The 25,480-nt window shown below is 40.4% G+C and overlaps 1 protein-coding gene and 1 pseudogene across 1 annotated transcript; both read left to right on the forward strand.

Annotated features, from left to right (window-relative positions):
- The first annotated feature begins 6,702 nt into the window (after window positions 1-6,702).
- LOC103744241 lies at window positions 6,703-7,639 on the forward strand (annotated as a pseudogene).
- Window positions 7,640-21,802: 14,163 nt separating this feature from the next.
- On the forward strand, window positions 21,803-23,260 carry LOC103744242 (olfactory receptor 10-like). The gene has a single exon (XM_008845973.2). The coding sequence runs from the start codon at window positions 22,287-22,289 to the stop codon at window positions 23,220-23,222; it is 936 nt and encodes a 311-aa protein (XP_008844195.1). The 5' UTR covers window positions 21,803-22,286; the 3' UTR covers window positions 23,223-23,260.
- The last annotated feature ends 2,220 nt before the right edge of the window (window positions 23,261-25,480 follow it).

Raw genomic sequence — 25,480 nt, forward strand, 5'->3', positions numbered from 1 at the left:
GACTGAGATCGCAGTAGATGAAGTCTGAGGAATCTCGAATGGCTGAGTCGTAAGAAGTTTCATTCTGAGGACACAGAACAGAAGCTAATTTGGTCAGTGTGGTAAATACAGAGAACTGAAAGCTACAAAGTGCATCTTGAGGGCCCAAGAGTTGGTTATAACTGCCACCTTGGGACCCAGACATCTCCAAGGCCGCCCCTGGTAAACAACCCTTCCATTGCTTCTTTTAAGTTGGCTTTGGCACTTTCCCCAGGGCATGTGCAAGGCACTAAGCAGAGAGGCGGTCTGACAATATACCAGCTCCTTTCACATCTCAGTTGGTAAGAAGTGTGGGATACACTGGGAAGGTGCCACCTCTCATCCTCCCAACCTAGGCTATAAGCACCAGTCATAAACTTCTTTCCTGGGACAAAATCATGCATAATCAGAAAAAATAAATAAGTTTTCCAGGCAGGAGCTCTGATCCAAGGTCTCCACCCCACAAAATAAACCAATTGTACTTGAACATATTGAGATGCAGATATTCTCAGATGGGTGACACATCACTTTGGAAGTGACAAAATAGAGGATGGCAATGCAATAGCTTCCTTTCCTGGAGCAGTGGGTGAGTACTGACTGGGTGACTGACTCTGCCTTCACAGCTAAAAACCAGAATCAAGAAATATTCTATTAACTAATTAACACGGGGTTCCACTCACTTGGTTACCTGACCTGCAGATATGGGAATGTTATATTTAGGCGAGAGCATTTTATCACTCATCTTCTTCCTTCCCTTTCACCCACATATCTATCCACTCAGGAGACTACACACAACATGTCAAAAAGTATTCTCAAAGCCAGAAGACAAAGAGTAGGGATGTAGTCCACAGTTGTTGTGAAATCAAGGAAAACTTCTTGAAAGAGTAGATGACAGCGAACAATCGATCTTAGAGATGTTCTATGTGGCAAGTCACAGTTAAAACAATCAACTCAATTTAGTCATTGACTGCTAAATTAATTGAAACAAAACCTTGGTTATCTGGTATTACACTAGAAAATGTTGTGATGCTGTTTGGGGTGTTTAAGAGAATGAAGATCACCCCAAAATCTTGTAGGATGCTATGGGATACTGTGCAGTTTCTCTTGGGAAAAGGGATGTGGTCCAGACCAGAGAATGAGTGAATTTATGGAAGAATAGATGGAGATGGAGAGTCAATGGACATTTTGGTGGCCATTAAGGTTTAATAGTGAATTCACCCCAAACAGTAACAAGACAACTACACATGGCTGGCATGACAGGAGGAGGTGAGAAATTACAGGTAAAGAATACAGAGCTGAACAACAGAAGTATGGGCAGGAATGCGTGACATCTCCATCTTTGCTCAGACAGAAGACTGAATTTCACTACTTGAATCATCCTATTATAATATGACAACATCGTTAAATTACTGGACAGCAAGCTGGTCATGGCAGTACAAGGCAGTAATTCCAACAGTTGGGGAGAAGAAGTAGGAGGATCGAAGGTCAAGGTCTGTCTGGGCTACACAGTGAGCAAACTTTAAAAAATAAGTGGGCTACTATAAAGGATATGGCATAAATGCTTCTCATAAACCAGCTAACTGCTGATCATAAATGTATTATTTATAGAGCTCATGCATAGATACACAGGTGTGTGCACACGCTCAGACATGAACACATAGATTTGAACACAGATGACTTCTGACTACTATAATGCAGGAAAAGAAATATAAAAATGTCAGGATACCTCATTTACTTCAAGGAGATTGGGAGTAGGAACTTAATTTTTAAAAGCTAACGAGATGAGAAAAATAAGTATGATCAGGGCTGGTTGGGGAGGAGGATCCAAACCACCTCACCCAATTATTCAGTTAGAGCAAGAACAATTTTTTTTGGTGTTTTTGAGACAGGGTCTCCCTGTAGCCCAAGCTGTCCTGGAACTCACTATGTAGACCAGGCTGGCCTTGAATTTTCAGTCTATTTTTATGCTACTTCATTCTTAAAAACATCTTCACATTGAGTCATAAAAACATGAAGTCGTAGAATGATAAATTTTTTTAATATCTAGTAGATGAATGGGATGTGAGCAATAATTAGGACCAGGTGTCCTAACATCATTTCAATCTTACTGGATGAAAGATTTTAACAATAAAAAAGGATGCAGAAGTTTTCAAGGTATCACTTCACCTGAAGAATCTGGAGCCCAGTGAGACATGAATGTCATTCTATTCTCCTCCATATGTAGAGAACAGTCGACTGGAAGGAGATTTATGTCCATCTGTGTGCATCAAATTGAGTCTCACCTTCACCCACATGTATTGGGCTCCCACAGGAAGGCTTAATGCTGCCCAGCTCCTAAGACAGGGTAACGGGGGTCAAATTCTACCTGAGTTATGAAACATGCAACCAGGGATTATGTGTAGGACCCTCATTCCAAGGTCCATCATTGAATTAATGTGAGGAGGAACTTGCAAGTGTTCTTGAAAGATGCCAAGGGCTATGAAAAGAGTTTTCTTGTCATGATTTCTGAATGTTTACAAATGAGGCAGACCCCAGGAACTGAGCCAAAAACAGATTGAAGAAAAGTTCTATGAGAGACTTAGAAAGTATCATAACTACAGCAACTGGTTATTGAGTGACAGATGCATGGGCAGTGCAAGGACAGCAGGGTGAGCTATGAGTCAGTTTCAGGATAAATTTAATGTGACACTTCAGACAGGCATGGATGTTATGGTTCTACAGAACAGCCACATTCTGCAGGACTCGGGATTAGAAAGGGGTACACATCCCCCAAAGATGGGGCGCATAAGCAGCCACATGTATCAAGGTCTTGCTTATGCAGAAGTAAGTCAATATAGAAGGGTTGCTGAATGGTTTGACCTTTAAAGCTCCCCAGTATTGGATGTCCCTCCTTTAACACCGGGTTCCAGAATGAAAGACCAGATCCCAAGGAAACAGGATATTTCCACATCCCACTTTTTAAATCAAGACTAAAATTGCTGCAAGAATTCACATGTTCCCAAGGAACTGTTAAAGAGCTGGCACACATGAGTACCCTAACATTCAAGGACCCCGGTAGACTTTCATGTACCAGTCATTATTCTGAGCACTAAAAAATGAAAATCTGAATGAGATAGGTTGAATCATTGGTCTAATTTTAATCATAGTAACTATGCAGAGTTACATTTTTTCAGAACTAAATGCATGGGGTAGAGTGAAATAAAATAAGAATATGATCAAAAAAAGAAATTATAGACCAAGGAGCTAAAGACATATAGCCATAAATATGGCAGTGGCCACTAAGCACAGAGGGGAAGCATGTGAAAGAAATGGTTGAGGAAATAGACAGGGTTTCATGGACAAGTCCTTGGTTTACCATTCAGTTTAGGGGGGACACACACTATCGGGTACAACCATGGGAATCACCGGCTGTCTCCTGAACCAAAGAAGTCACAGTTTGTATCATCATCCTCATCCAGCCTTAGCCTCCATTTGGTAACATTCATGAGTTAAGTCAGTGGTACTAATTTTTACTTACTTTTTGGTCGATACACCCCTGGTCATTTTTACTCTCTACTTTTGAAATCAATAACTTCAAAGCTTTCAGTCTGCTCCCTTACACCTTCAATTTGTCTAGCTGAAGCTTTGCAGCCCAGCTGAATTCTGCCTATGCATGCCACGAGGGACGCTTAGTGCTGTACAGCCTCTGTTTCATTGCGTTGAGATCATTTGGGATTGTGCTTCCAGTATTTTCCCTAAAATCAATCTAAACTTTTGTTCAACTGTGGGTATATTGAGCTGTCTATATGTCATTGTAAACAATAATATAAAAGTGCAGGGCGGAGATAGTTAAAATCCTTCTGCTACTAAATGAGAAGCAGCTTTAAAAGTGTTAATTCTTTCCTGTTTCAAAAAACAACAACAACAACAACAAATATTTGTGGCAGGTTCACAGTGCCAGGCATGGTGCCGGACATGGAATGCATTCACTGATAAATTCAACAATGTTTGTTGAGAGCCACTTTCACCAAGCAGTGAATTGGGAAATCAGAGTATAATATAAATAATTAAAGAGACCCTAGCACATGGCCCTTGAAGATTAGCTGTTGTTACTTGCCCAAGACCTACACAAGATCAAGTCAGTCAAAATTCCAGCTGTGCGTGCTCTCCAGGTCCACCTTAGTGAGGAGCTATTGGCAGTTGACAGCTGCCGCCCTCTCTTCTGAGGGTATTCCCATTGGTAGGTTACTCATGCTCTGCTCCACGGGCCCCATACACACGCACATGTTGGCTGCACTAATTGGACTTAGCAGGTTATCAAAGAAATTAAAAAGGGGTTGGAGAGATGGCTCAGTGGGTAAGAGCACTGGCTGCTCTTGCAGAGGACATGGGTCAGTCAGTTCCCAGCACTCACATGGCAGCTAACAACCGTCTGTAACTCCAGTTTCAGAGGATCCAATGCCTCCTTCTGGCCTCTATGGACACTCCATAGACAAGGTGCACTTACTCTATGAAGGCAAAACACTCATACACATAAAATAAAAATAAGATCTTCTGAAACTGAGGTGGGGGCATGTTGAGGTATACAGGGGGAGTTGAATGAGGAAATGGGAGGTGGCTCTGATCATTTCATTGTGTATGTTTGAAACGCTTTACCTCAAGAGTAAAGAAAATTAGTTGTGTAGACAACTGTTAGAAATATACATAATACTTTTCTCATTTCAGAAATATCATGGCACTTAATTTCCATCAAAATTCTATGTAACACGTTATTCTGTGCTTATGTGAAGCAGATCTTCGGGCGATGGGGTAAGTGATAAAGTTCAAATGTAGGGCTGTGACCATAGATTTCACAACCCGTTGTACTCTGCTGTGGCATTGTTCGGAAGCCATCTTTTGTGTCCTGGTTAAGCTACATGAGTACTAACACTTCATCCGACAATTCACACTTTCTCCTTGCTTCCCACACAGGTTTCTGCCAAATACCTCCCTGGAATCATTGTTCCAACAGTGAGGCATTAACAACAGCCTTCAAGCACAGTAGGTTCAGTGGAAATAACAATGTGTCAATCTGCCAAAATTGCTCATATTGAGCCAAAGGAAAGTTTCTGTTGACTACTGGCATCCTTCCCTGCTTCCTTATACTCTACTTAGATTTTTCATTATGAGGTATACCCACCCATAAAGGACAGCAACTTGTACACACACCCTACTGGTACAGTTTATCAAAGTGTGTTCGTAGTAATTATCAGGCTTCCTAGAGGACATGGATTGTCATGAGATTACAAGGGAAAGTCAAAGGTTTCACTCAAGCTATTTAATATCCACATGCCATGGATGAAAACAGCATTAATTTAGTGTCTCATATACTCTAAGATAAAATGCTAACATTTTTTTCACTTACCGTGTTCCCTAGTGCTCAAGAACTCTCAGTATGGAGGACGAAGAAATATAGAATATTTTAAGGAGTTAAGAATTATAGAGAGGAAACTGTACCAAGACATTTTGATTGAGAGGAGATACCTCTTCCAGCAAAGTTCAGACATGAGTTTTATCAGTGGGAGGAAAGATGGAGAATGTTCAGGCATGGTGATCATGGTAAGTCCCATATCTGTTGCAAGTTATTTTGTTCCCCTGCAGAGACATACCATTCTTCTCAGTCCTTCCAACAGATGGCAGATGGTGTGAATCTGCCTTCCAGGACCGGGCACTGAGCAGAAAGAAGCCGACCGGCACTAGGAGGCAGATATGCGATCTCAACTTGGTTAATTATGGGTCTTTATCTACTGAAAAGTTCTGCCTTGTCGTCTAAGAAGAGCAAATAAGAACAACAGTAATTGTTACATTTTCACACATTTCACGTTATCATTTACCTACTATTAGTTTCATGAGATACCAGGGATCTAATACAGGGGCTTATACATGATGGACAAGATCTTTCTCAGTCAGCAGCACCACAAGCTCATGTTGGATTTTTTTTTTTAGTATAATTTGTTATTCTTTGTGAACTTCAAACATGGATGCAATGTATTTTGTTCACATCTAGTCCCCCAGTCCTTCCCCTAACTCATCCCAGATCAACCCTCACTCCCTCTCAACTTCCTGTCCTCTCATTGTTCTTTATTTTATAACCCACTGGGTCTAATGTGTGCTGCCCATACATTTAAAGGTGTGTGTGAGGCTATCCACTGGAGTGTGGTTGACATACAAAGGTCCACACCCTTAAAGTAAACTGACCCTCCTCCACCAGAAGCCATCAATGATTAACAGCTCCTCAGTGATGGGGGCTCAAGAGCCCCTCCCACTTCCATGGTAGAATGCTGACTGGCTTGATCTTGTACAAGCCCCAGATTGGATTATAAAAAACAGTTTCCACGTCACCACATTTGGATCTGTATCTCAGTGCTGTTGGGGAAGCGATATATAATCTCTACTTCCAGATAAAGAAGCATCAGATACAAAGGACTGAGTTGTCTAGAAAAATCCAGATAGCAGGATTGGAATTCTAACAAAGGCCACAACATCCAAACCCATCAGCTCCTACCTGAAGAAGATAAAGAAAACTGAAGAGGAAGAACAGAATGAAAAACTAGAGGATGACAGCCATGAGTTTTTAGTAGTTAAGGAATATTTGGAGCAATGTTTTAACTCACTATTCACAGGAAGCAATGAGTTAAGCTTTACTGCTTGTGCAGTTAAACGGCTATGGGAAAGTTCAACACCAGTTCACAAGAGGGCTTCATTTTGGTAGGTTTCTCTGACTGGCCTCAACTGCAAGCCTTCCTTTTTATTGGTATTTTGATTTCCTACTCTCTAACTATCTTGGGCAACACCATCATCATCAGCCTCTCGAGACTGGATCTTCGACTGCACAAACCCATGTACTTCTTCCTCTCCCACCTCTCCTTCCTGGACCTCTGTTACACCACCAGCACTGTGCCCCAGCTCCTGATCAACCTTCAGGGACTCAACAGAAACATCAGCTACGGAGGATGTGTTGCTCAGCTCTTCATTTTCCTTGCCCTGGCTTCCACAGAGTGTTTGATTTTGGTGGCCATGGCCTTTGACCGCTATGCTGCTGTGTGTTGCCCACTCCACTACACAACCATTATGCACCCCCTTCTCTGCAGAGCATTGACCAGCTCCTCCTGGATGGGAGGCCTTGTGAACTCTGTAATTCAGACAGGACTTGTGATGGCCATGAGACTGTGTGGCCACCGACTGAACCACTTCTTCTGTGAGATGCCCATATTCCTGAAGTTGGCTTGTGAGAACACAGAAAGAACGGAGGCCAAGATGTTTGTTGCTCGAACAATTGTCTTGGTCTTTCCTGCAGTGCTGATTCTAGGCTCCTATGCTCACCATTGCTCAGGCTGTGCTAAAAGTCAAGTCAATGGCTGGGCGCAGAAAAGCTTTTGGAACATGTGGGTCCCACCTCATGGTGGTTTCTCTGTTTTATGGCTCAGGTATTTATACATACCTTCAACCAATCCACAGATACTCTGAGAGCAAAGGAAAGTTTGTGGCCCTTTTCTATACCATCTTTATCCCCATGCTCAATCCTCTGATTTACACCCTGAGGGACAAGGATGTGAAGGGGGCTCTGTGGAAGGTGCTGGGGAGAGGCACAGACTCAGGGTAGGAGGTAGGGAGAAGACCTAGTAAAAATTTCTGTGATAGCTCTCATATCCAGAATTCCATCTAGTTCTTGGAGAGCCATTGGTCACTAACAAACGGTGCTCTGTTGAGATGATTTCTAAGTCAGTGTCTGTGGTCCTTGTGCAAAACAGAGTAAGAGGTTATTCATATAACAATCTTCCCAAGACTTTGTTTGTGGAAAGAGTATGTTTTGACCACATGTGGGAAGTAGGGATTGTAGGCATTTTGGAGAGTGAAGGATGTAATTAGGTATGACATTATTCTTTACCAAGTCAATGATTCCCAGCACAGCTCAGCAGAGATGGCATTGTGCCTAATTAACTATATGGGACATTAGTTCACCACGAATTTTCCAATTAATTGTGACCATGGCCACATCCCCACAACAGCTCAGGGGCATGTTTCAAATTTCCTGACAGTTGCTACCTGTTTAGCTTTCTTGTGGCTTCTGATATTGGATGAATAAGGAGGCCATAGTCTGAGATGTTTCACAAAGCATGTAGAGGTTCAGCTATGAAGAAATTTAACTACCTGAAGGAAGAAAGCAAAGTCATTAAGGCAGTGCCAAGTGACAAAGACACCAAAGTCTCAGCAGCAGCACCAAGAAACCAGACCATGATGCTTGGTTCCAGCACAAAGAGAAGAGAGACAAAATGAGCATTAAAATGAGCCATGAAAATGTGAAGTGCAGAAGAGGAAAGAATAAGAGATTGAACAAGCAGAGAGAGATCCTTGCAGTCAGGAGACCTGGGAAATTCAAGCAGTCTTAGGACAAAGGGAAAAGCACAAAAATCCATATGAAAAGGAAAACTTGTGAGTAGAAAATTCAAGAAGAAAAGGAAATGAACAATCAGCCATGTGTAAAGGTTTGAATCTGATGCATAAGCAATGCAATGCAGATTAGAATGACAATTAGATACGGTTTCATGACATCTGGTTAACAAGCATGTGAAGATTTATTTTTGCCCTGCTGTGGATCTAACCCATGGCGTTCCAAGCTTTTAAAGACTTTTTTAACTAGAGGTGAGAATGGAGCAGACCCAGGTAGTTTGGAATATTTTCTTTAATGTATAATTTAATTACACAAAATAGCTACTATTAACATTTTTGGGTAAAATTTTAAATTTTTCTCCTTGTTTATTATGTATTCCTACATATCAATGGCAATATCTAATATTTGATGTTTTAGCACCAGCTGTTATATTAGAGTCTTTTCTCAAATTAGTCTCTGTTTTGATGAATGTGTATTGATTACACATATACAGTCCAGCCATTTCATCACTTGCTTTAAAACACTAGATAACACACTAATTAAATCCTGCCTCCATTTATTATTACATTACCTCCTCACCCCACACTCTTCCTTAAGTTTAATAATCACTAACACACCATTTTGCTGGACATTTTTAGCTTCTACGTAAGAGAGAGAAGATTCAGTAGTTCTGACAGAGTTAGGATTATCTCACTAAAGATACTATTCTCCAATTTTATATATTTTACTATAAATGACATGATTTGATTCTTCTTCATGTCTGAGTAATGTATCATTTTTATATAGAGCATTTTATCCATTCATTCATTGGTTGTGATAGAGTGATGTCATCACTTAGTTGCTATACTGTTGCAATAAGCATAGTCATTCAGGTATCTCTTTGGCATGCTAATTTCAATTATTTTGAGTATATACCAAGAAGTGGGGTGAAAATCTCTATTTTAATTTTTAGTAACTTCCATATGGTTAGAGAAAATGTCTGTACTATTTTATATTCCTGCCACCAGTGTACAGCGTGTACAGGAGTTCCTTTTGCTCTGTATCCTTGCCAGCATGTGTTATCCTTGTCATTTTAATAAAAACAATCCTGAGAGGAGATTTTATTATAACTTTGATTTGCATTTTCCTGATGACTAATGATACTGAGAATTTTTCATAGATTTGTTAGCTATTCACATTTCTTCTTTTGAGAATTCTCTGTATCATTTGTTCTCTGTATCATTTGTTCATTTTTTCAATGCATATTTTTGTTGAATTTTGTGCACTTCACACAATACATCTTAATCATATTTAAGCCCGCTCCCCTATCTGCACTCCCCCATAACCCACCCACAGGATTTCATGCATTCTGCCGTGTATGTCAAGGCCCGTCGAGTCAAATTTGTACACCTAGATGTCCCTCAGTGTGAGTTCATCCATTGGAGCCTGTTCAGCCTATCTAACTGGATTACTTCTATTTGTTGTTAATTTTTTGAGTTCTTGCCTGTTGGTTCTACTAATCTTTTGTGAGATGCATAGTTAGCAAGTAATTTCTCCCATTTCATAAGTTGTGTCTTCACTGTTTTGATTCCTTGGTTATGCAGAGCTTTAGCGTTCAATGCAATTCCATTTGTTAATTTGCACTTTCGTTTCCTATGCTGTAGAGTCCTGTCCAAAAATCTTGCCCTGGCCAATGTGTTTGGATACCTTTACATGTTAGAAATCATCATCTGAATTTTTCTCTGTAGTAAACTGGGTGAGGAACTCCTGCACACAGACAAGATCTGTGTATAAATATGATCACTGTCACGCTTGCTGCTTGAAACAGCAAAAGCTTTTAAACACATTGGTTTGTTCTTCAAAAGTAATAGCAGTGGCACAAGAGTCTATGTTGGAAATAAAATCAATAACTTCCCAATTTGTGCCCACTCGGTGGAGAAGCAAGGCCAGTGACAGCAACTTCCATTTCTTCATTTTCACTGCTCTAGATTTTCAGCACACTACGCGGGAACAATTTTCACATTTAGATTCACTTTATCTCATTTTAATTATGGTTTGTCCTACCTACTATTTTATGATCATTGAAATTTTCTTATTCTGTTTTTGTGACCTTAAAATATTCCCAGAATTGAGTAATGACGATGATTTTTTTAAAGTATTCAGTTTTGTCTGAGAAAATACCTATTTCCACTGTACTGAAATAGTGATAGAGAAAAATAATTTGCTTCAATGATTTCAATACATAAACATCATACGTTCAATAGTCTTTTGTCTATATTATCTTTTTTATGCCCAAGTTCAAATAAAGCTTTATTTAGAAGGGCAGGCTGTCATCAATGCACTGTGGACTGCCAACCCCTGGTCTGTTTACCTGGAGGTCCAGTTGAGACTGGATAGAGCCACTTTCCCCGCATTTCCCTCAGCTCTCACCCTGCTCTCTCACACAAACATGAACAGGGAATTTGAGGTCAGTTATTTTAACTCCTTCCTCTTTAGCTGCCAATTCTTGTAACTTCAAATTACAATTATTTAGGAAAGATTAGAATTTTGCTCCCCCATTACACTCTCTTGCTCTACCATTTCCTCTTCCCTAAATAGCCCCTTTCTATTTTCACGTCAGATACATAGATTTCATACAGGAAAGATTTGCGACATTTGTCTTTCAAGTCTGGCTTCTTTAGTTCAGCAATGATGATCCTCAGTTCCAAACCTTTTTATGCAAGTGAAATAAGTGTGGTCTTCCTTATGGCTATGTAGATACAGTACTTTTTTATCCATCCATCCGTAGAGGGACATTTGGACATATTAGTTACTTTTGCTTGCTATGGCCAAACAGCTGATACAGACAATGTAGGGAGAATGGGTGCTTTATGGTTCCTGGGTTCCTAAGTTCTAGTCCATTAGTGGGACGAGTGTGCTGGAGCAGAGCAGTACACAGCAGCTGTGAAACCTGCTAGGGACAAAATCATCAAGAACCTGCTGCCAGTGGCCCGTTTCCTCCAAATAGGCCCACTTCCAAAAGTTCCCAGAACCTTCCCAAATGGCACCAGCTGAGGAATATTTCAGAGTCAGACTGTAACACTCCACCCCTGGCCACCAAAGGCTCACGTCCACCTCACAATGCAAAATGCTTTCATTTCAACTTCAAGAGTCTCTGAATGTTTAACAGTTCCAACAACTGCTCAAAATTCTGAGTCCAAAGCTTCCTCCGAGTCTCAAAGCAACTCTCAGTTGAGAGCCTCTGTAAACTCAGAAGAAGGGTTACATACTTCTTACAGTGACACAGTGTACACATTCCCATTCCAAAAGGGAAGAACGGTCACATAAAAAGGCGGGAAAAGACCAAAGCAAGACCTAAATTCATAAGGACAAGCATCAAACCTTATAGTTCCTTGTCCAGAATCTGGTGTATGTAGTGGCATTATATAAGCTCCCACCGGCTTGGTTAGGACCACGTTGATGGACCCACTGTTTGCGGCCCATATGACTTTTCTCTTCGGCTGACTCCACTCCTGCCCAGAATCTCCTCTTGACAGAAATTCCACAATTCTGGTATCTCCAGCCTTCTGGGGTCTCCACTGCATCCTGAGCTTCTTCCTTAGAAACTTATGTAGCTCCTTCTCAGAGAATTCCTACATGGAATCTGATCCTGCTACACAGTGTCTGGCTTCACAGGCTTTCCCTTGGAACTGATGGAAGCTCATATAATGTTGTAACACTTAGGTTCTTCATGGCAGCAAAACAGACAACACTTGGAGAATGTCAAACTCTATTGCCAGCTTGAGCAATAGCCAGGCCTCCTTGGACCATGGTAGTAGTGGTCTTTTAGTTCCTGAACTGCTAAACCCAGGAAAATACTCCCTTAGCTGACCCTGTGCATGTGGGGTACCCTAGGTATACTCTTTTATCAAAGAAAAAGTCTTTCAAATGAGTCTACAGTGTCACATCCTGGAGTCTATGATAGCTGTGGCCTGTGCAGTTCCTGAAATGCTCTCAAGACACCTTTCCTGTTTTTCCCAGTGCAGCATGTTTGGCTGATTTTTAATGGAACAACTCTCCTTAATAGCAGTGGCCTCTGTCTTCAAGTCTAACTGTGCTTATGCTCCTTTTCTGATCAAATTGCACATTTTTCATATCATCCTACCCTGCTTTTTTACTTTTAAATTACACCATAAACCTTCCCAGAAGCAGTCATCCGTAACAATGGCTGAGCCTAAGCACTACACTACCTTGAAATTCCTCTGCAAGATTAATTAGTCCATTACTTTACAACTCAGCCTTACTCAAAGTTTCAGGATATGGGCAAAACATAGACAATTTTTTTGTCAGAATGTAACGTGAAGAGCCTCTAATCCAATTCACAGCAGAGTCTTTGTCCCCATCTGAAACCTAACGAGCACAATCTTTAATAGCTCAGTGTATTAGTCACTTTTCTGTTGCTGTGATAGAAACACTGACCAAAGCAACTTATAGAAGGAAGAATTTATTTGAGCTTATGGTTCCAGGGGAATTACAGTCTGTCGTGGCAGGGAGGCATGGTGGCTGGATGTGGCTGGAGCAGGAACGGCAGAAGCTGAGCTTTCACATCATCATGCAGGCACAGGAAGCAAGAGAACAACTGGAGATCCAGCAAAGCTTAAGAACTCTCTAAGCCCACCCCCAGTGACATGCTTCCTCCAGGATAGCCACATCTTCTAAAACCTCCCAAAACAGCGCCTCCATCCGGGGACAAAATGTTCAAATACATGGAGCCTATGGGGGACATTTTCATTCAAACCATCACACCTAGTTTTTTTCAACATTCTAATCTTCCAAACTTCTACCAGAATTACCCACTGACCTCTTCTTAGTGCATTTTAAGGGATCACTGTCCTGATCTACAAACTTCCAAATTCTTCCCATAAACCAGTTCTAAATGTTCAAGGAAACAGGTGGTCAAGTTTAGTCAGGCAAAGATCACAGTTCTCTAATACCAAATTGTGTATATTACTTTTGTGTCACTGTGATCATAATAATTAATATACTCAACTTAATGGAGGAAGGGTTGGCTTAGGATTTCAGATATTCCAGTCCATGGTGGCAGAGGTGGTGGGGGAAACATGGTGGAACAGAATCAAACACTTTTCACATGACAGCAGATCAGGATGGAGGTAGGAACCACCAGGGATAACACATGACCAGTGAGCTGCCCCAGTGACCTACAACATCCAGCTAAGCTCCACCTCCTAATGTATCCAGAACCTTCCCAAATAGCAACACAAGGTGGGACCAAGCATCCAAACCATGAGCTTATGGAAGTTATTTCAGATTCAAGGCATTGTGTAGACTTGTTCTGTATTTTCTGTGAATAGTAACTATGGCTATACAGTTTTCTCTGCAGTGTGAAGAATGAGATTTCTTGAGGTTCATATACAGGAATGATGTCCTGGATGATATGGTAGCTCTATCTTTAGTTTTCTGAGAAACTTCTGTATTGATTTCCATACTTACTCCATTAATTTTCTTTCCTACCAATGGTATATAATGGTTCCTTTCCCCCCACATCATCACCAGTATTTGTGTGTGCTCCCTTGATGACAGTGTTTAATCCATTTACCTGTTTACTGATTGGGTAATTGGAGTATTTCAGGCACTTAATTTGGGTTTTTAAAAATAGCCTACATATTTAAATGGCAAAGAATTTTTCTTTTTTTAGTTAAATTTCTGCAAATTTTATACACTATATTTTGATCATTTTTAGACACTCTCCCCTATCTGCACCCATCTTAACAACCTCCCTCTGTCAGATTTCATATATTTTGTTATATCTATTAAGGCCTATCAAGCCAAATTTGTATCCCCAAAAATGTCCTTCAGTGTGGGTCCATGGTACATCACTGGAGCCTGGTTAACCTATTTAGCATCACACCCTTAAAAAAGTATCTCTCTGTGTGTGTCTATGTCTTTCTATGTCTGTCTGTCTCTCTCTCTCTCTCTTTGCAAGTAATACCCATTAATTTAGGATATTATTATTATGTATGTATGTGCACCTCTTCAGTACCCACAGAGACCAGAAGAGGGTATTGAATCCCCTGGAACTACAATTACAGTTATGAGCTGCCCTGTGGGTGATGTTAATGAAAATGTCCTCTGCAGGAATAGCAAGAGCTCTTAACTGCTGAGCCATCACTCCAGTCCCAACATCTTGTTTTGCTTCATATAGGGCAAAAGATTTTTGTAAATCAGGAGTTCTCAAGGCCAAAGCTGTTAACAATAACTCCTTTTGTTTCTGAAAATTTTGCTATTAAATATTAAGTGAATTCTTTAGTTAGTACACAATCCAAGTTGCAACATAAGTTTGTTTAGGAAGAGGTTCTGGCTAATTAAGGCAAAGAAAAAATTTTTTCTTATCTAAACAAAAATTCCTATTTTTACCTGTAGTGTTCAGTCACCTGAGGTATCACAATGGTTATCTTCAGTGGCTGGAAGGGACCTCACTAGGAAAACTAGGGTAACCTTAGTCCTCAAGGGCAGCCATCACTGGAGCTGAGGGCTCAAGCTCCCTTCAGAAAGTAGTTTTTCCATAGTGGTGGCAAGTATATGGCCTCTTAGAATCTTCTCTCTTCTAAGTCTGAATTACTAAAGAGTATATTGATTATCAACTTTATTGTGGATAAAATCAGGATAAAAAATAAGAAATAATGATGCACTAAATATTGGTTGCAACAAACATATAATCTCAAATTTTTTATCAAGGAAATAAATATTTAGTTGGATGAATTTCATACATAGAAGAGAACATGTAAGTACTATATGAGGAGTTCATAGAAAGGAAAGATTTCAGGTGTGTGGTAAATTCCAAAGGAGATATGGAATTTGGTCTGACTGGGAGAATTGGGTCAAAGTAAGGGAAATAGGAATCTCATGACAAAGATCTCATAAGTAAAGTATGTTCTGAGGAACACACTCTCACTGCCTCTGTTTGGTTTGGACAGAACATAGAGAATACAGAACTGAGGGCTGCGAAGCAGATCTTTGAGAGTCTGCCAACTGATCATTAGCACACTGGGGCACAGAGGTCTCCAAGGCCACACATGCTGAACAATTCTTTGTTAAAAGGAATTGATAATGCCCCAGGGCAGAATGGAAATGCTCAGCCTAAAGGGGTCAGGAGATGTCTGGAGACATCACCATAGCCTTAAAGTCCACAGCTGCTTTGATAAGGCACCAGCTCCTCCCCTGTCTCAGTGGGTTAGGGTAAACGTGGGTGCACAGGAAGGATGCTGTTACCTTCTAGGTTGTGAGGTTATCTCTCTCCTGTTCGGAATTGTTTGTAATCATGAGTTTTCTGGGACAAGAGCTCTGGTTTAAGACCTCTACAACATAAAACAAATCATGTCTACCTTGAACCTCTCTAGATACAGACAAGTCTCAAATGGGTCTCACATCACTTTTTTTAATGAACATTTTTTTAAAAAATAAACTTTTTAATTGAATTTTTGCAATTTTTATACTATTTGATCATATTTCAATCCCCCTCACCTCTCCTTATTAACTACCCCCACCTAATTTAATGTACTCTGATACATACATACACACACACACACACACACATATGTCCTAGAGAGTCTAATTTGTGTCCCCCAAATGTCCTTCAGCATGGGTCTATCCACTGGAGCCTGCTTCATCTACTAAGAGTCCCATCCTTAGAAGAGACTGACTCTCTCCCTCCCAGCAGCCATTAGTTGCCAATAGTTCCTCCAGTACGGCTGAGGTTTCTTACACACTTCCCTGTGTTTAATGCTGGGATTTTGTCTGGTTTGAGCTTGCATGGAACTTGTGTTGTGACCATCGCTGTAACTCACATCACTTTTGATGTCAAGAGGATTCAGGGTGGTAAGTAAAATCTTTTTCTTTCCTGGACTCCAGCTGAGTAATAACTGGGTCAGCTGCTCTGGGTTCACAATCAAAAACCAGAAAAACGACAGTATTCTACCTCGAAGTTAGGACTGTGCTCCACTCTGTTAACTACCTGGTTTGATGACATAGTAATGTTAAATCTACAAAAGAGTATATTTTATTACTGATGATCTCTATCACATATCACTTGAGTACATACAACACATGAAAATATTCAAGTATCAAAAACAGGAAGATTTGTTGGAAGGGTGAACAGTGAGAAGGAACCCAGCCTTGGACAGAGACAGTATGTGGTAAGGAATCAAAATTAAAACAAGCAAAACAAGTTCGTCAGTCTAGTCTTTGAATGTCAACAAAGCCTCAAACAGTGAATTTGTAGCAGCATACTGAAAATGTCATTATGTTGTGTTAGGTAATAATCGGTATTGAAGATCACCCTAAAAACTTCCAGGATAGTTTGGGATACTGTGTGGTTCTAATGTGAAAGGGATGATGTCGAGATCAGAAAATAACTGAGACTGGAGGAAGAAGGGCAGATGCTCTAGTGCCTATAAAGATAGATAGTACATTCATCTCCCAGCCACTAATGAGAGAGCTTCCTGCACAGACAGAATACGAAGAAGAGAAATGAGACTCAATTTTAAAATGCACAGGTAACAGTGAAATGATTCAGAAGGAATGTCTGAAAACATCCTTGCTAAGAAAGATTAAATGTTATAGGTTGAAGATGGTTCCGTGCCAGTCTGAGAATATTATTAAATTAGTAAACTGGCAAGAAATATGTAATAATACATGCAGATGGAAAATTTCAAGCATGAATTCTTACTAAGAAATGTATTCTTTATACAGAGTACGCATAGATACACTGACCCATGCACACATGCAGACACAAACAAAAAGTTTAATACATATAACCATTGCAGAAAATCAAATATGCAACTGTCAAAGTACTTTCTGTGTGCACCGGAGAGATTAAGCATAGCAATTAAAAATTTTAAAGATATACAAAAATAAAGCAGATCAGGCTTGGTGGTATGATCCAACTCATCTCAGTCCATTATTTAATTAATGCTGGAACCTTTGACAATATTTGAACAATCAAATTCCTATCTCTGAATGAGCAGAGCAGGAAGCTTTCAGGTTATGAGAGACTCACTTCCTTTCATGCAGGTCTATTTTCAGATCATAGCATTTTCTCAGTTTTGTTCATAATAAGCCACAATCTGTCTTCTTGTAACTTTCACCAGCTGGCCTTAAGTTTTGGTCTTTCAAGAACAAAACAAGTTGGGCATGTTTTCCATGTGGCGTATTTTTAACCTTTTTTCTTCTAACATAAATCCTCCATTTTAACCATGTATTTCTCATCCAGGATATTTACAGATGCTTTGTGGACTTACTGCCCTTTTAACTATTGTCAAAGTTTCAAAGAAAGCCTACCACCAATAATTTGCACAATACTCAATATTCTATCTGACTAGTGCAGACCATATTCTCATTTCAGGATAAAGCTATAGGAAGATAATTTAGGAATGCCCAGTGGACGGATGGGATGAAAACATGAGCCAGCGTGAACAAGTTATATTAGGTTAACATCATCTCATTCTTTTACTGGAATGGAATATTTGGGAAATATGAAAAGAAGCAATTTCTATTCTTGCCTGTTCTAGTCTTGCAGGCAAAACCAGTGCCTTCTGTTAGATACACCCTATCACCAGCGCATTGAAACATTAAATAAATGTAATTGGCTATGAACGATAGTTTTTTGGAGGCTCATCATTCATTATTACTTGCATTATCAGGATATTTATATTCTTGAAATATTTTAAACATTTTAATTAATTTTTGTGACATTCATACAATATAAGTTGATGGTATTAAGTTCCCCTCCCCATCTACACCTCCCCTTACAGGCCCTCACCCAATTTAATGTACTCTATTTTATATATATACATATATATATATATATATCATAAGACCTAGAGTCTAATGTGTGTCCCAAAAATGTTTTTCAGTATCCATCCACTACAGCCTGGTTAGCCTACCAAGAGTTCTAGCCTTGAAAGAGGCTATCTCCCTCCCAGCAACCACCAGTTGCCAAAAGTTCCTTAGGTTGTATTGAGATTTCTTACCTACTTCCCCATGTCTATGCTGGGATTTTGTCTTGTTTGAGCTTGCATGGACTTGTGCATAGTGTCACCATTGCTGTGAGTTCATATGAGTAACTGACCAGATGTCTGGGAAACTGTTTGAGAAACAATTTCTTAATAGCATGGAATATCCATAACTAAATCCAGAAAGTCAGTTATCTGACTATTTATAAGTCTACCTGATTATTTACCTGATAGTAAATAGTGAACAAAGTACACATTGAAATCCTGGCTAAAATGAAGACCACATTTAATGCTCAAAAAAAAAAGCAGAAATTTTAATTTGTCACCTTGAGAAATACGGCACCAATAAAGCTTACATGGCATGATTATTTCCTCCATATTTAGAGGGCTTTAGTTGAAGATCTGTGTTACCTGTGTACTCCACACCTCTCGCTCACATCCATGGACTCCCACAGGAAACCTGTGCAGCCCAATCCCTGAGCCAGTGTAACTAGGATCTAATCCTTACCTGGGTTGTGAGATGCAGAACCAGAAATAATGTGAGAGACCTTCCAGATGACCATCATTGGGTTCACACATGGAGGAACTTGAATCTGTTTTGGGAAAGATGCAAAAGGCTTCCAGGAGATTTTCTTTTCCTGGCTTCCTCATGTAGACGTGATAAAGCCGACCTCAGCGTCTGAGCCGAGGAAAGCTCTAGAGAGATAGGAAAGTGTCATAACTGTAGCAAGTGGTATCAATGTAGACGTGATAAAGCCGACCTCAGCGTCTGAGCCCAGGAAAGAATGGAGGAAAGCTCTAGAGAGATAGGAAAGTGTCATAACTGTAGCAAGTGGTATCTGAGTGAGGGACAACAAGAGCAGTGAAGAAGGAGGTGAGCTGTACTGGACCCACGGAGTCACTGGCATCAGTTTCAGGAGAGACTTTGAACTATGCTTTAGGTAGGAATGGATGTTACAGTTCTGAAGATCAGGCCGTTCTCTGCAGAGCCCTGGAGACTAGAAAGTAGGATCCACGTCTCGAAGACAAGCATGCAGTCTTGGGGTGGCATATGAAGCCAACATGGTGAAGGAGGGATAGAAGGCACTTTAACCTACAGTCTGCAGAGTATTGAGACTCCCTGCACAGCAGATTCCAGATAAAAAGACCAGATTCCAAGGAAGCAAGCCTATGTCTACATTTTATTTACATAAACTGCTCCACTGCTTCCCACCTGAGGACGTGTTCAAGAGCTGGGTGGGTGAGGAGCATGTGCCACAGGTCAGGGTCATGTCAAGCACTCTCAAGTGCCTATCATTACTCTAGGCGCTAAAACTGTAAACTTGAACAATATCAACTTATTGACCTGATTTTGTCAGAGAGACTATAAACAATTTCATTTTTCCATAATTAGATTCATAAGAGAGTGGAAAAATGAAGATATTATCCAAAAAACAGTTGACATGATAGATCAAGGGGTCAAAAAGAGAAATCCCATGAAGACAGAAATGGAAAATGAGCCATGGGGGGAGTAACGGGGCAGTGCCCTGCAGATGAGGAAGTTCGTCAAAGACTTCATTCAACAAGTTTGATATTCTGCATATGGGAAAGAAATTACCCTAGGTTTTCCTCCCAGACTAAGGCCATCAAAGTTCTGTACTAGCGTTTTTATCTTGGCTTGCACTTTAAAAAAAAAGTGATTAGTAAAGTAGGCACAACATACTCATGCTGCCCCTTTGACCATTATATTCCGAGGTCACTGTCTAATTTCTACTTTTAAAATAAATGGCGTCAAATGGTCCCTTCAGTTCTGTATATGCCCAACTGAGGTTTTGAAACTAAGTTCAGGTTTGTCTGTTGAATGTTGTCTTTCACACTGTAGTAGCTGCTTAATGCCGTAAAACTCCTGATTTCATTATATTAAAATATTTTTACTATGATTTCAGGACTTTCCATATAGCAATCCTTCTGATCTTTTGTTAACTGCAGATGTGTTAAAAATGTCTGTGTAATGTTGTAATATAACTGATTAAAATATACAGTATGGGTGGTTAATATTTTTGTGCTACTAAATGAGGACAGGACACTATTAATTCTTTATTATTGCATATAAAATAAATACATCTGAAATACTTATGTGCACTATTCTTGGTACCAGGGTGTGGAATGAGTTTTTTAATTCACTCAACAATGTGTGTTGGGCTATTCAGATAGCCATTCAAAAGCCATCTTGCAAATGCTGACTTGAGCAACATGTGTATTCAGACTTTGACTTTATAGCTGACATTTTTCCATCTTTTCCAAACAGGCATCTAGCACCCAAATACCTTCCTGGAATCAATGATCCAGTGTTGAAGTATGATGACCTTCCAATGCAGCAGATTAATGAAAAAGCAAAGCAATGTATTAACTTGGTATAACTGTTCACACTAAGGATACATGAAACTTTTGTTACTTTTTTATTCCTTTCTTTGTGACGAACATTTTAATATACTGTTAATATTTTATCACATGATATCAATCTTTAAAAGCAAGCAATTTAATGCATAGCTCATTGCCATAGGCTATTGAAGTGTGTTCATGGTTAATTCTTGATTTTCTGGAAAACACATTTCATGAGATTTGAGGGGCAAATCAAATGTTTGCCCAGCAGAAGTTATTCAATATCTACTATATACCATTGATGAATATAACATTAATTTAGCACCTGGCCATATTAGTAATGTTAGTATGCTGTGAAGAAAAACACATCTTTTAAAATTCACTGTGTTCCCTAGCACCCAAGAGTGCTGAGCTCAGTGAGAAACACGTAAAAGATTTTCATTGAGTGCAGCAAGTTATAGAGAGAAACTGTACAAAGAACTCTGGGCTAGAGAGGAGAGAACAACTCTTCTTAGGACGTCCAGGGTTGGATTTATGAACTGAATGAAAAGGTGGAGCACGTCCCAAGCATGATGATCCATAAGAAACAGATTTGTGGTGAATGACGTTTCCCCTAAAAGGATGGCTCTACACTCTTCTCAGTCGTTCACATCTGAGTGCAGCTGTGTGAGTGAGGATTTCTGGACCTTGTTCACTGAGCTCAAGGAAGCAGACATGCACCAGGGTACACACTTCTGATTCCAGCGTGCTTAGTCCTGGGTCTTAGCATACAGAAGCACCATGCCTCATAAAAAAGCACAACAACATAGAACACTAACATGCATTTCTGCACAGATTTTCATTTATTTTGCTTGACTTTTGAAGTGATTGGACTCAAACCCAAGCACTCCACCACTAAACTGAACCCCAGTCTTATATTAGTTTTGTTTTGCTTTAATTTTATGTGTATCAGTATTTTGCCTGCATGTATATAAATGCACCCATGCATGCAGTGCCTATGGAGGCGCTAGAAGAGGGTGTTGGAGCTCCTGGAACTTGAGTTATAGATGATTGTTAGCCACCATGTGAGTGCTGGTAACTGAACCTGGGTCCTCTGGAAGAGCAGCCAGTGCTCTTAACCACTGAGCCATGTCTTCATTAGATTTTTTATAGCAGTGTCCAAGTTAGGAACTTTGAATCGAAGTTAGTGTGTTTGAATCCATATGTCAGAAGGGATGACATCAACTCTACTTTCAGGAAGCATCAGATCCAAGGGATGGATTGAGCAGCTTGACTGAAGTTCTGAGACACACAAGCAGCAGGACTAAGGTTCAAACAAAGGCCATGCAATCCTAATCCAGTTATTGCTATACTTAGCGAAAGAAGACAGGACAGGTGGAACTGGGCAGCAGAATGGAAATAATGTGCCTAATTGAGAAGTACTTAGAGAATATTGTGAATATTATTCACATTCATGTTCTTCATAGCAGGCATTAAATTGCCTTCTACTATTTGTGCAGGAAAAAGTTATGGGAAGTTTCAACACCAGTTTTGGAGAGGACTTCCTTCTGGTGGGCTTCTCAGATTGGCCTCAGCTGGAACTCATCCTTTTTGTCTTCATTTCCGTTTTCTACTCTCTAACTCTGCTTGGCAACACCACCATCATTGCTCTCTCGCAACTGGACTTTCGACTGCACACACCCATGTACTTCTTCCTCTCCCACCTCTCCTTCCTGGACCTCTGCTACACCACCAGCACTGTGCCCCAGCTCCTGGTCAACCTTCATGGACTTGACAAGACCATCAGCTATGGTGGGTGTGTGGCTCAGCTGCTCACATCCCTTGCCCTGGGCTCCACTGAGTGTGTGCTCTTGGTGGTGATGGCCTTTGACCGCTACGCTGCTGTGTGTCGTCCACTCCACTACACAACCATCATACACCCCTTTCTTTGCCAGGTATTGGCTACTGCTTCATGGGCGGGAGGCTTCTTGAACTCTCTGATTCAGACAGGCCTCATGATGGCCATGCCTCTCTGTGGCCACCAACTGAATCACTTCTTCTGCGAGATACCTGTTCTCCTGAAGTTGGCCTGTGAGGACACAGGGGGAACAGAGGCCAAGATGTTTGTGGCAAGAGTCACAGTCTTGGTTTTTCCTGCAGCTCTAATTCTAGGCTCCTATACACACATTGCAAGGGCAGTGATGAAGGTCAAGTCAGTGGCTGGGCGCAGAAAGGCTTTTGGAACCTGTGGATCCCACCTCACTGTGGTTTCTCTTTTCTATGGCTCAGCCATCTACACGTACTTACAACCCAAGGACAGTTATTCTGAAAGTGAGGGAAAGTTTGTGGCCCTCTTTTATACTATCATTACTCCCATGCTCAATCCTCTGATTTACACCCTGAGGAACAAGGATGTGAAGGGGGCTCTGTGGAAGGTGCTGGGGAGAGGCAGAGATGCAGGGTAGGGAGGGAAAGCAGGGCCACTACAGTTTTCTGTGGTAGCTCTAGTATCCAGAAGTCCATCTTGTCCAAGTGATGAAGAAAACAGCCTTCAGTAAGTCTCGGAATCTCAGGTCCTTCTTTTTTGAGAGCCGGAAGTGGAACTCTCCTGAGGTGAGTTCTAGGTTAGTGTCTACAGTCTTTGTAAGAAGGGGGTAAGAGCTGATTTATCTCACAGCATTCCATAAGAATGCTTGAGTATAGTCTAACCACATGCAGAGAGTAAAGAAGAGGGTAGGAACTTCTGAGAGAGAAGATTTAATTGAATGTGACACCTTTTTCCAAAGTCCATGGTTGCCAGTATGTGCTCTATAGATGGCACTGCCCACAGGGAGAAGAAATAACTCACTACTGTTTTTCTAACTAATTAGTCCTCAGTACCTCAGGGCTTAGGCTCTTAGGCAGCCATTACCTTTCTAGCTTTTTTGTGGCTAATGTCACTGAAGCAAATAAGGAGATTGTGGTCAGATGTATTTTATCAAGCATGCAGAGCTTTAGATATGATGTCATTTAGCTACTAATACTTAAAGAAAATAGCAAGATCAACAGAATAGCACCATGTAAGAAAGACATCAAAATCTCATCAATTGGACTATGAGTCTCAAGCATGCTACTTACTGCATGGAGAAGATGCTCTCATGGAAGAGAGAAGGCAATAGGAAAGAAACGATCATAAAAACAATGATCTGTGAGGAAGTGATGTAACAAAACAGAAGGAATGAGGGAAAGTCACACCAGTGAATCCAGAGACAAACTTCCTGTGGTGGAGAGGTATGGGGATGCTCGTGGCACTGGGTCAAAGTAAAGAGACACGGCTAAATGCTTAAATGATGGTTTGAGATCAAAGTACAATTATATTTTGTAAATAAATTCTTACAGTCTTAGTAAGTTTCATGTTGAGTGAAAAAAAATCTTAATTTGAATAACAATCACTATCCACATAGTCTTTAAATATTTTTATACAGTAATTGTGAGAGAGATAGTTTAAAATCCTCAGTTATTCTTGGCTGAAATAAGTGTCAAAGTGTTAAAGCAACTTAGCCATGTTCACACAGAATGAACCTGAGATACTTCCTATAACCCTAATCCAGCCCTTACTATGACTCTCTATGACTCCCTCTTCCTAAGAATGAATTCCTCTCCTCACCCGACTTTTCCCCAAGGTCCTGGGGAATCAAACCCAGGGACTCACCCATACTAGGGTATCACTAAATCACTGAGCTGTCTGGCCAGCCAGTCTCTGAGAGCAAAAGCTTAATAGTGGAAGAAAAAATTTGGAAAGGAAAATAATTGGAAGGAAATCAAGTGTGACCTCAAAGTGCTTCACGATTTTGCCTTGCTGTGTTCTAATCTGAATTCTGTATTCTTTCGAATTATGAACGTTCTGTCATCAGTGGGAATATTTTCATTTTCTGCACGAAGTGGATAAATGCAATCTTTATTTCCATTTCTTGGAAACTTTCTATCACAATGTGCTACATTGTTACAGTTAATCCCCCAACATTATACAGAGATATATTCCCTTTCTCCTCCACCGCCCACCACTGCCGTTAGTTTCACTGACTAAGTTTGGGAAGATTGTACAACTTTTAATGTCATTTGCTTCAGGTTACCTAAGCAGTAGATGGAGGGTCAGAATTTGGACCCGGCCTATTTTATTTCAAATTCTACTTCCTTGGCTACTAAGCTGACCATCCATCCTTTCATGTTTCTTTAATTCAAGGTAATAACTGACAATATGTATAAAATGATTTTTCTTCTGTAACATTTCATACTGTTAAAACAGTTATGGCTTATATTTACCTAATAAAGAAAAGGGATTATTTGAACAAACACAACAGATTTTAATAAAATTTGTGTTAAATGTGTTACTCTTTCATTTGACATGCAGTAATAGAGGTGATCAATGGCATTAAAGGTGTCATATCCCGTAGTGAAGTAGTTTGTACAGCTGGGGACACAGATTTTTCTTTTACAGATGTCCTTCAGTGCAAATTCATCCACTGGAGTCTACTCAGCCTATCTAGGGACTATAAGTAAGGCATAATCTCCCTCACCCGGTAGTAACCAGTCTCCAAGAGTTCCCATTCTAGGGCCGGCCTACCACTCATTTCCTTTGCTTCACTCTAGGCCCTTATTTAGTTGAGTCAACATGGGTCTTATGCTTGAGGCCACCATTGTCACAAGTTCACATGTGAAAGCTTCCAGTGACCTGAAAGCCTCT

The sequence above is a fragment of the Nannospalax galili genome, unplaced genomic scaffold (genome assembly GCF_000622305.1).
Source record: "Nannospalax galili isolate Female #2095 unplaced genomic scaffold, S.galili_v1.0 scaffold382, whole genome shotgun sequence".
Lineage (NCBI taxonomy): Eukaryota > Metazoa > Chordata > Mammalia > Rodentia > Spalacidae > Nannospalax > Nannospalax galili.

Bases quoted from the DNA above. Each gene is read 5' to 3' on its own strand.
- LOC103744242 (XM_008845973.2), top strand. From the start codon at position 22,287: ATGGGAAGTTTCAACACCAGTTTTGGAGAGGACTTCCTTCTGGTGGGC.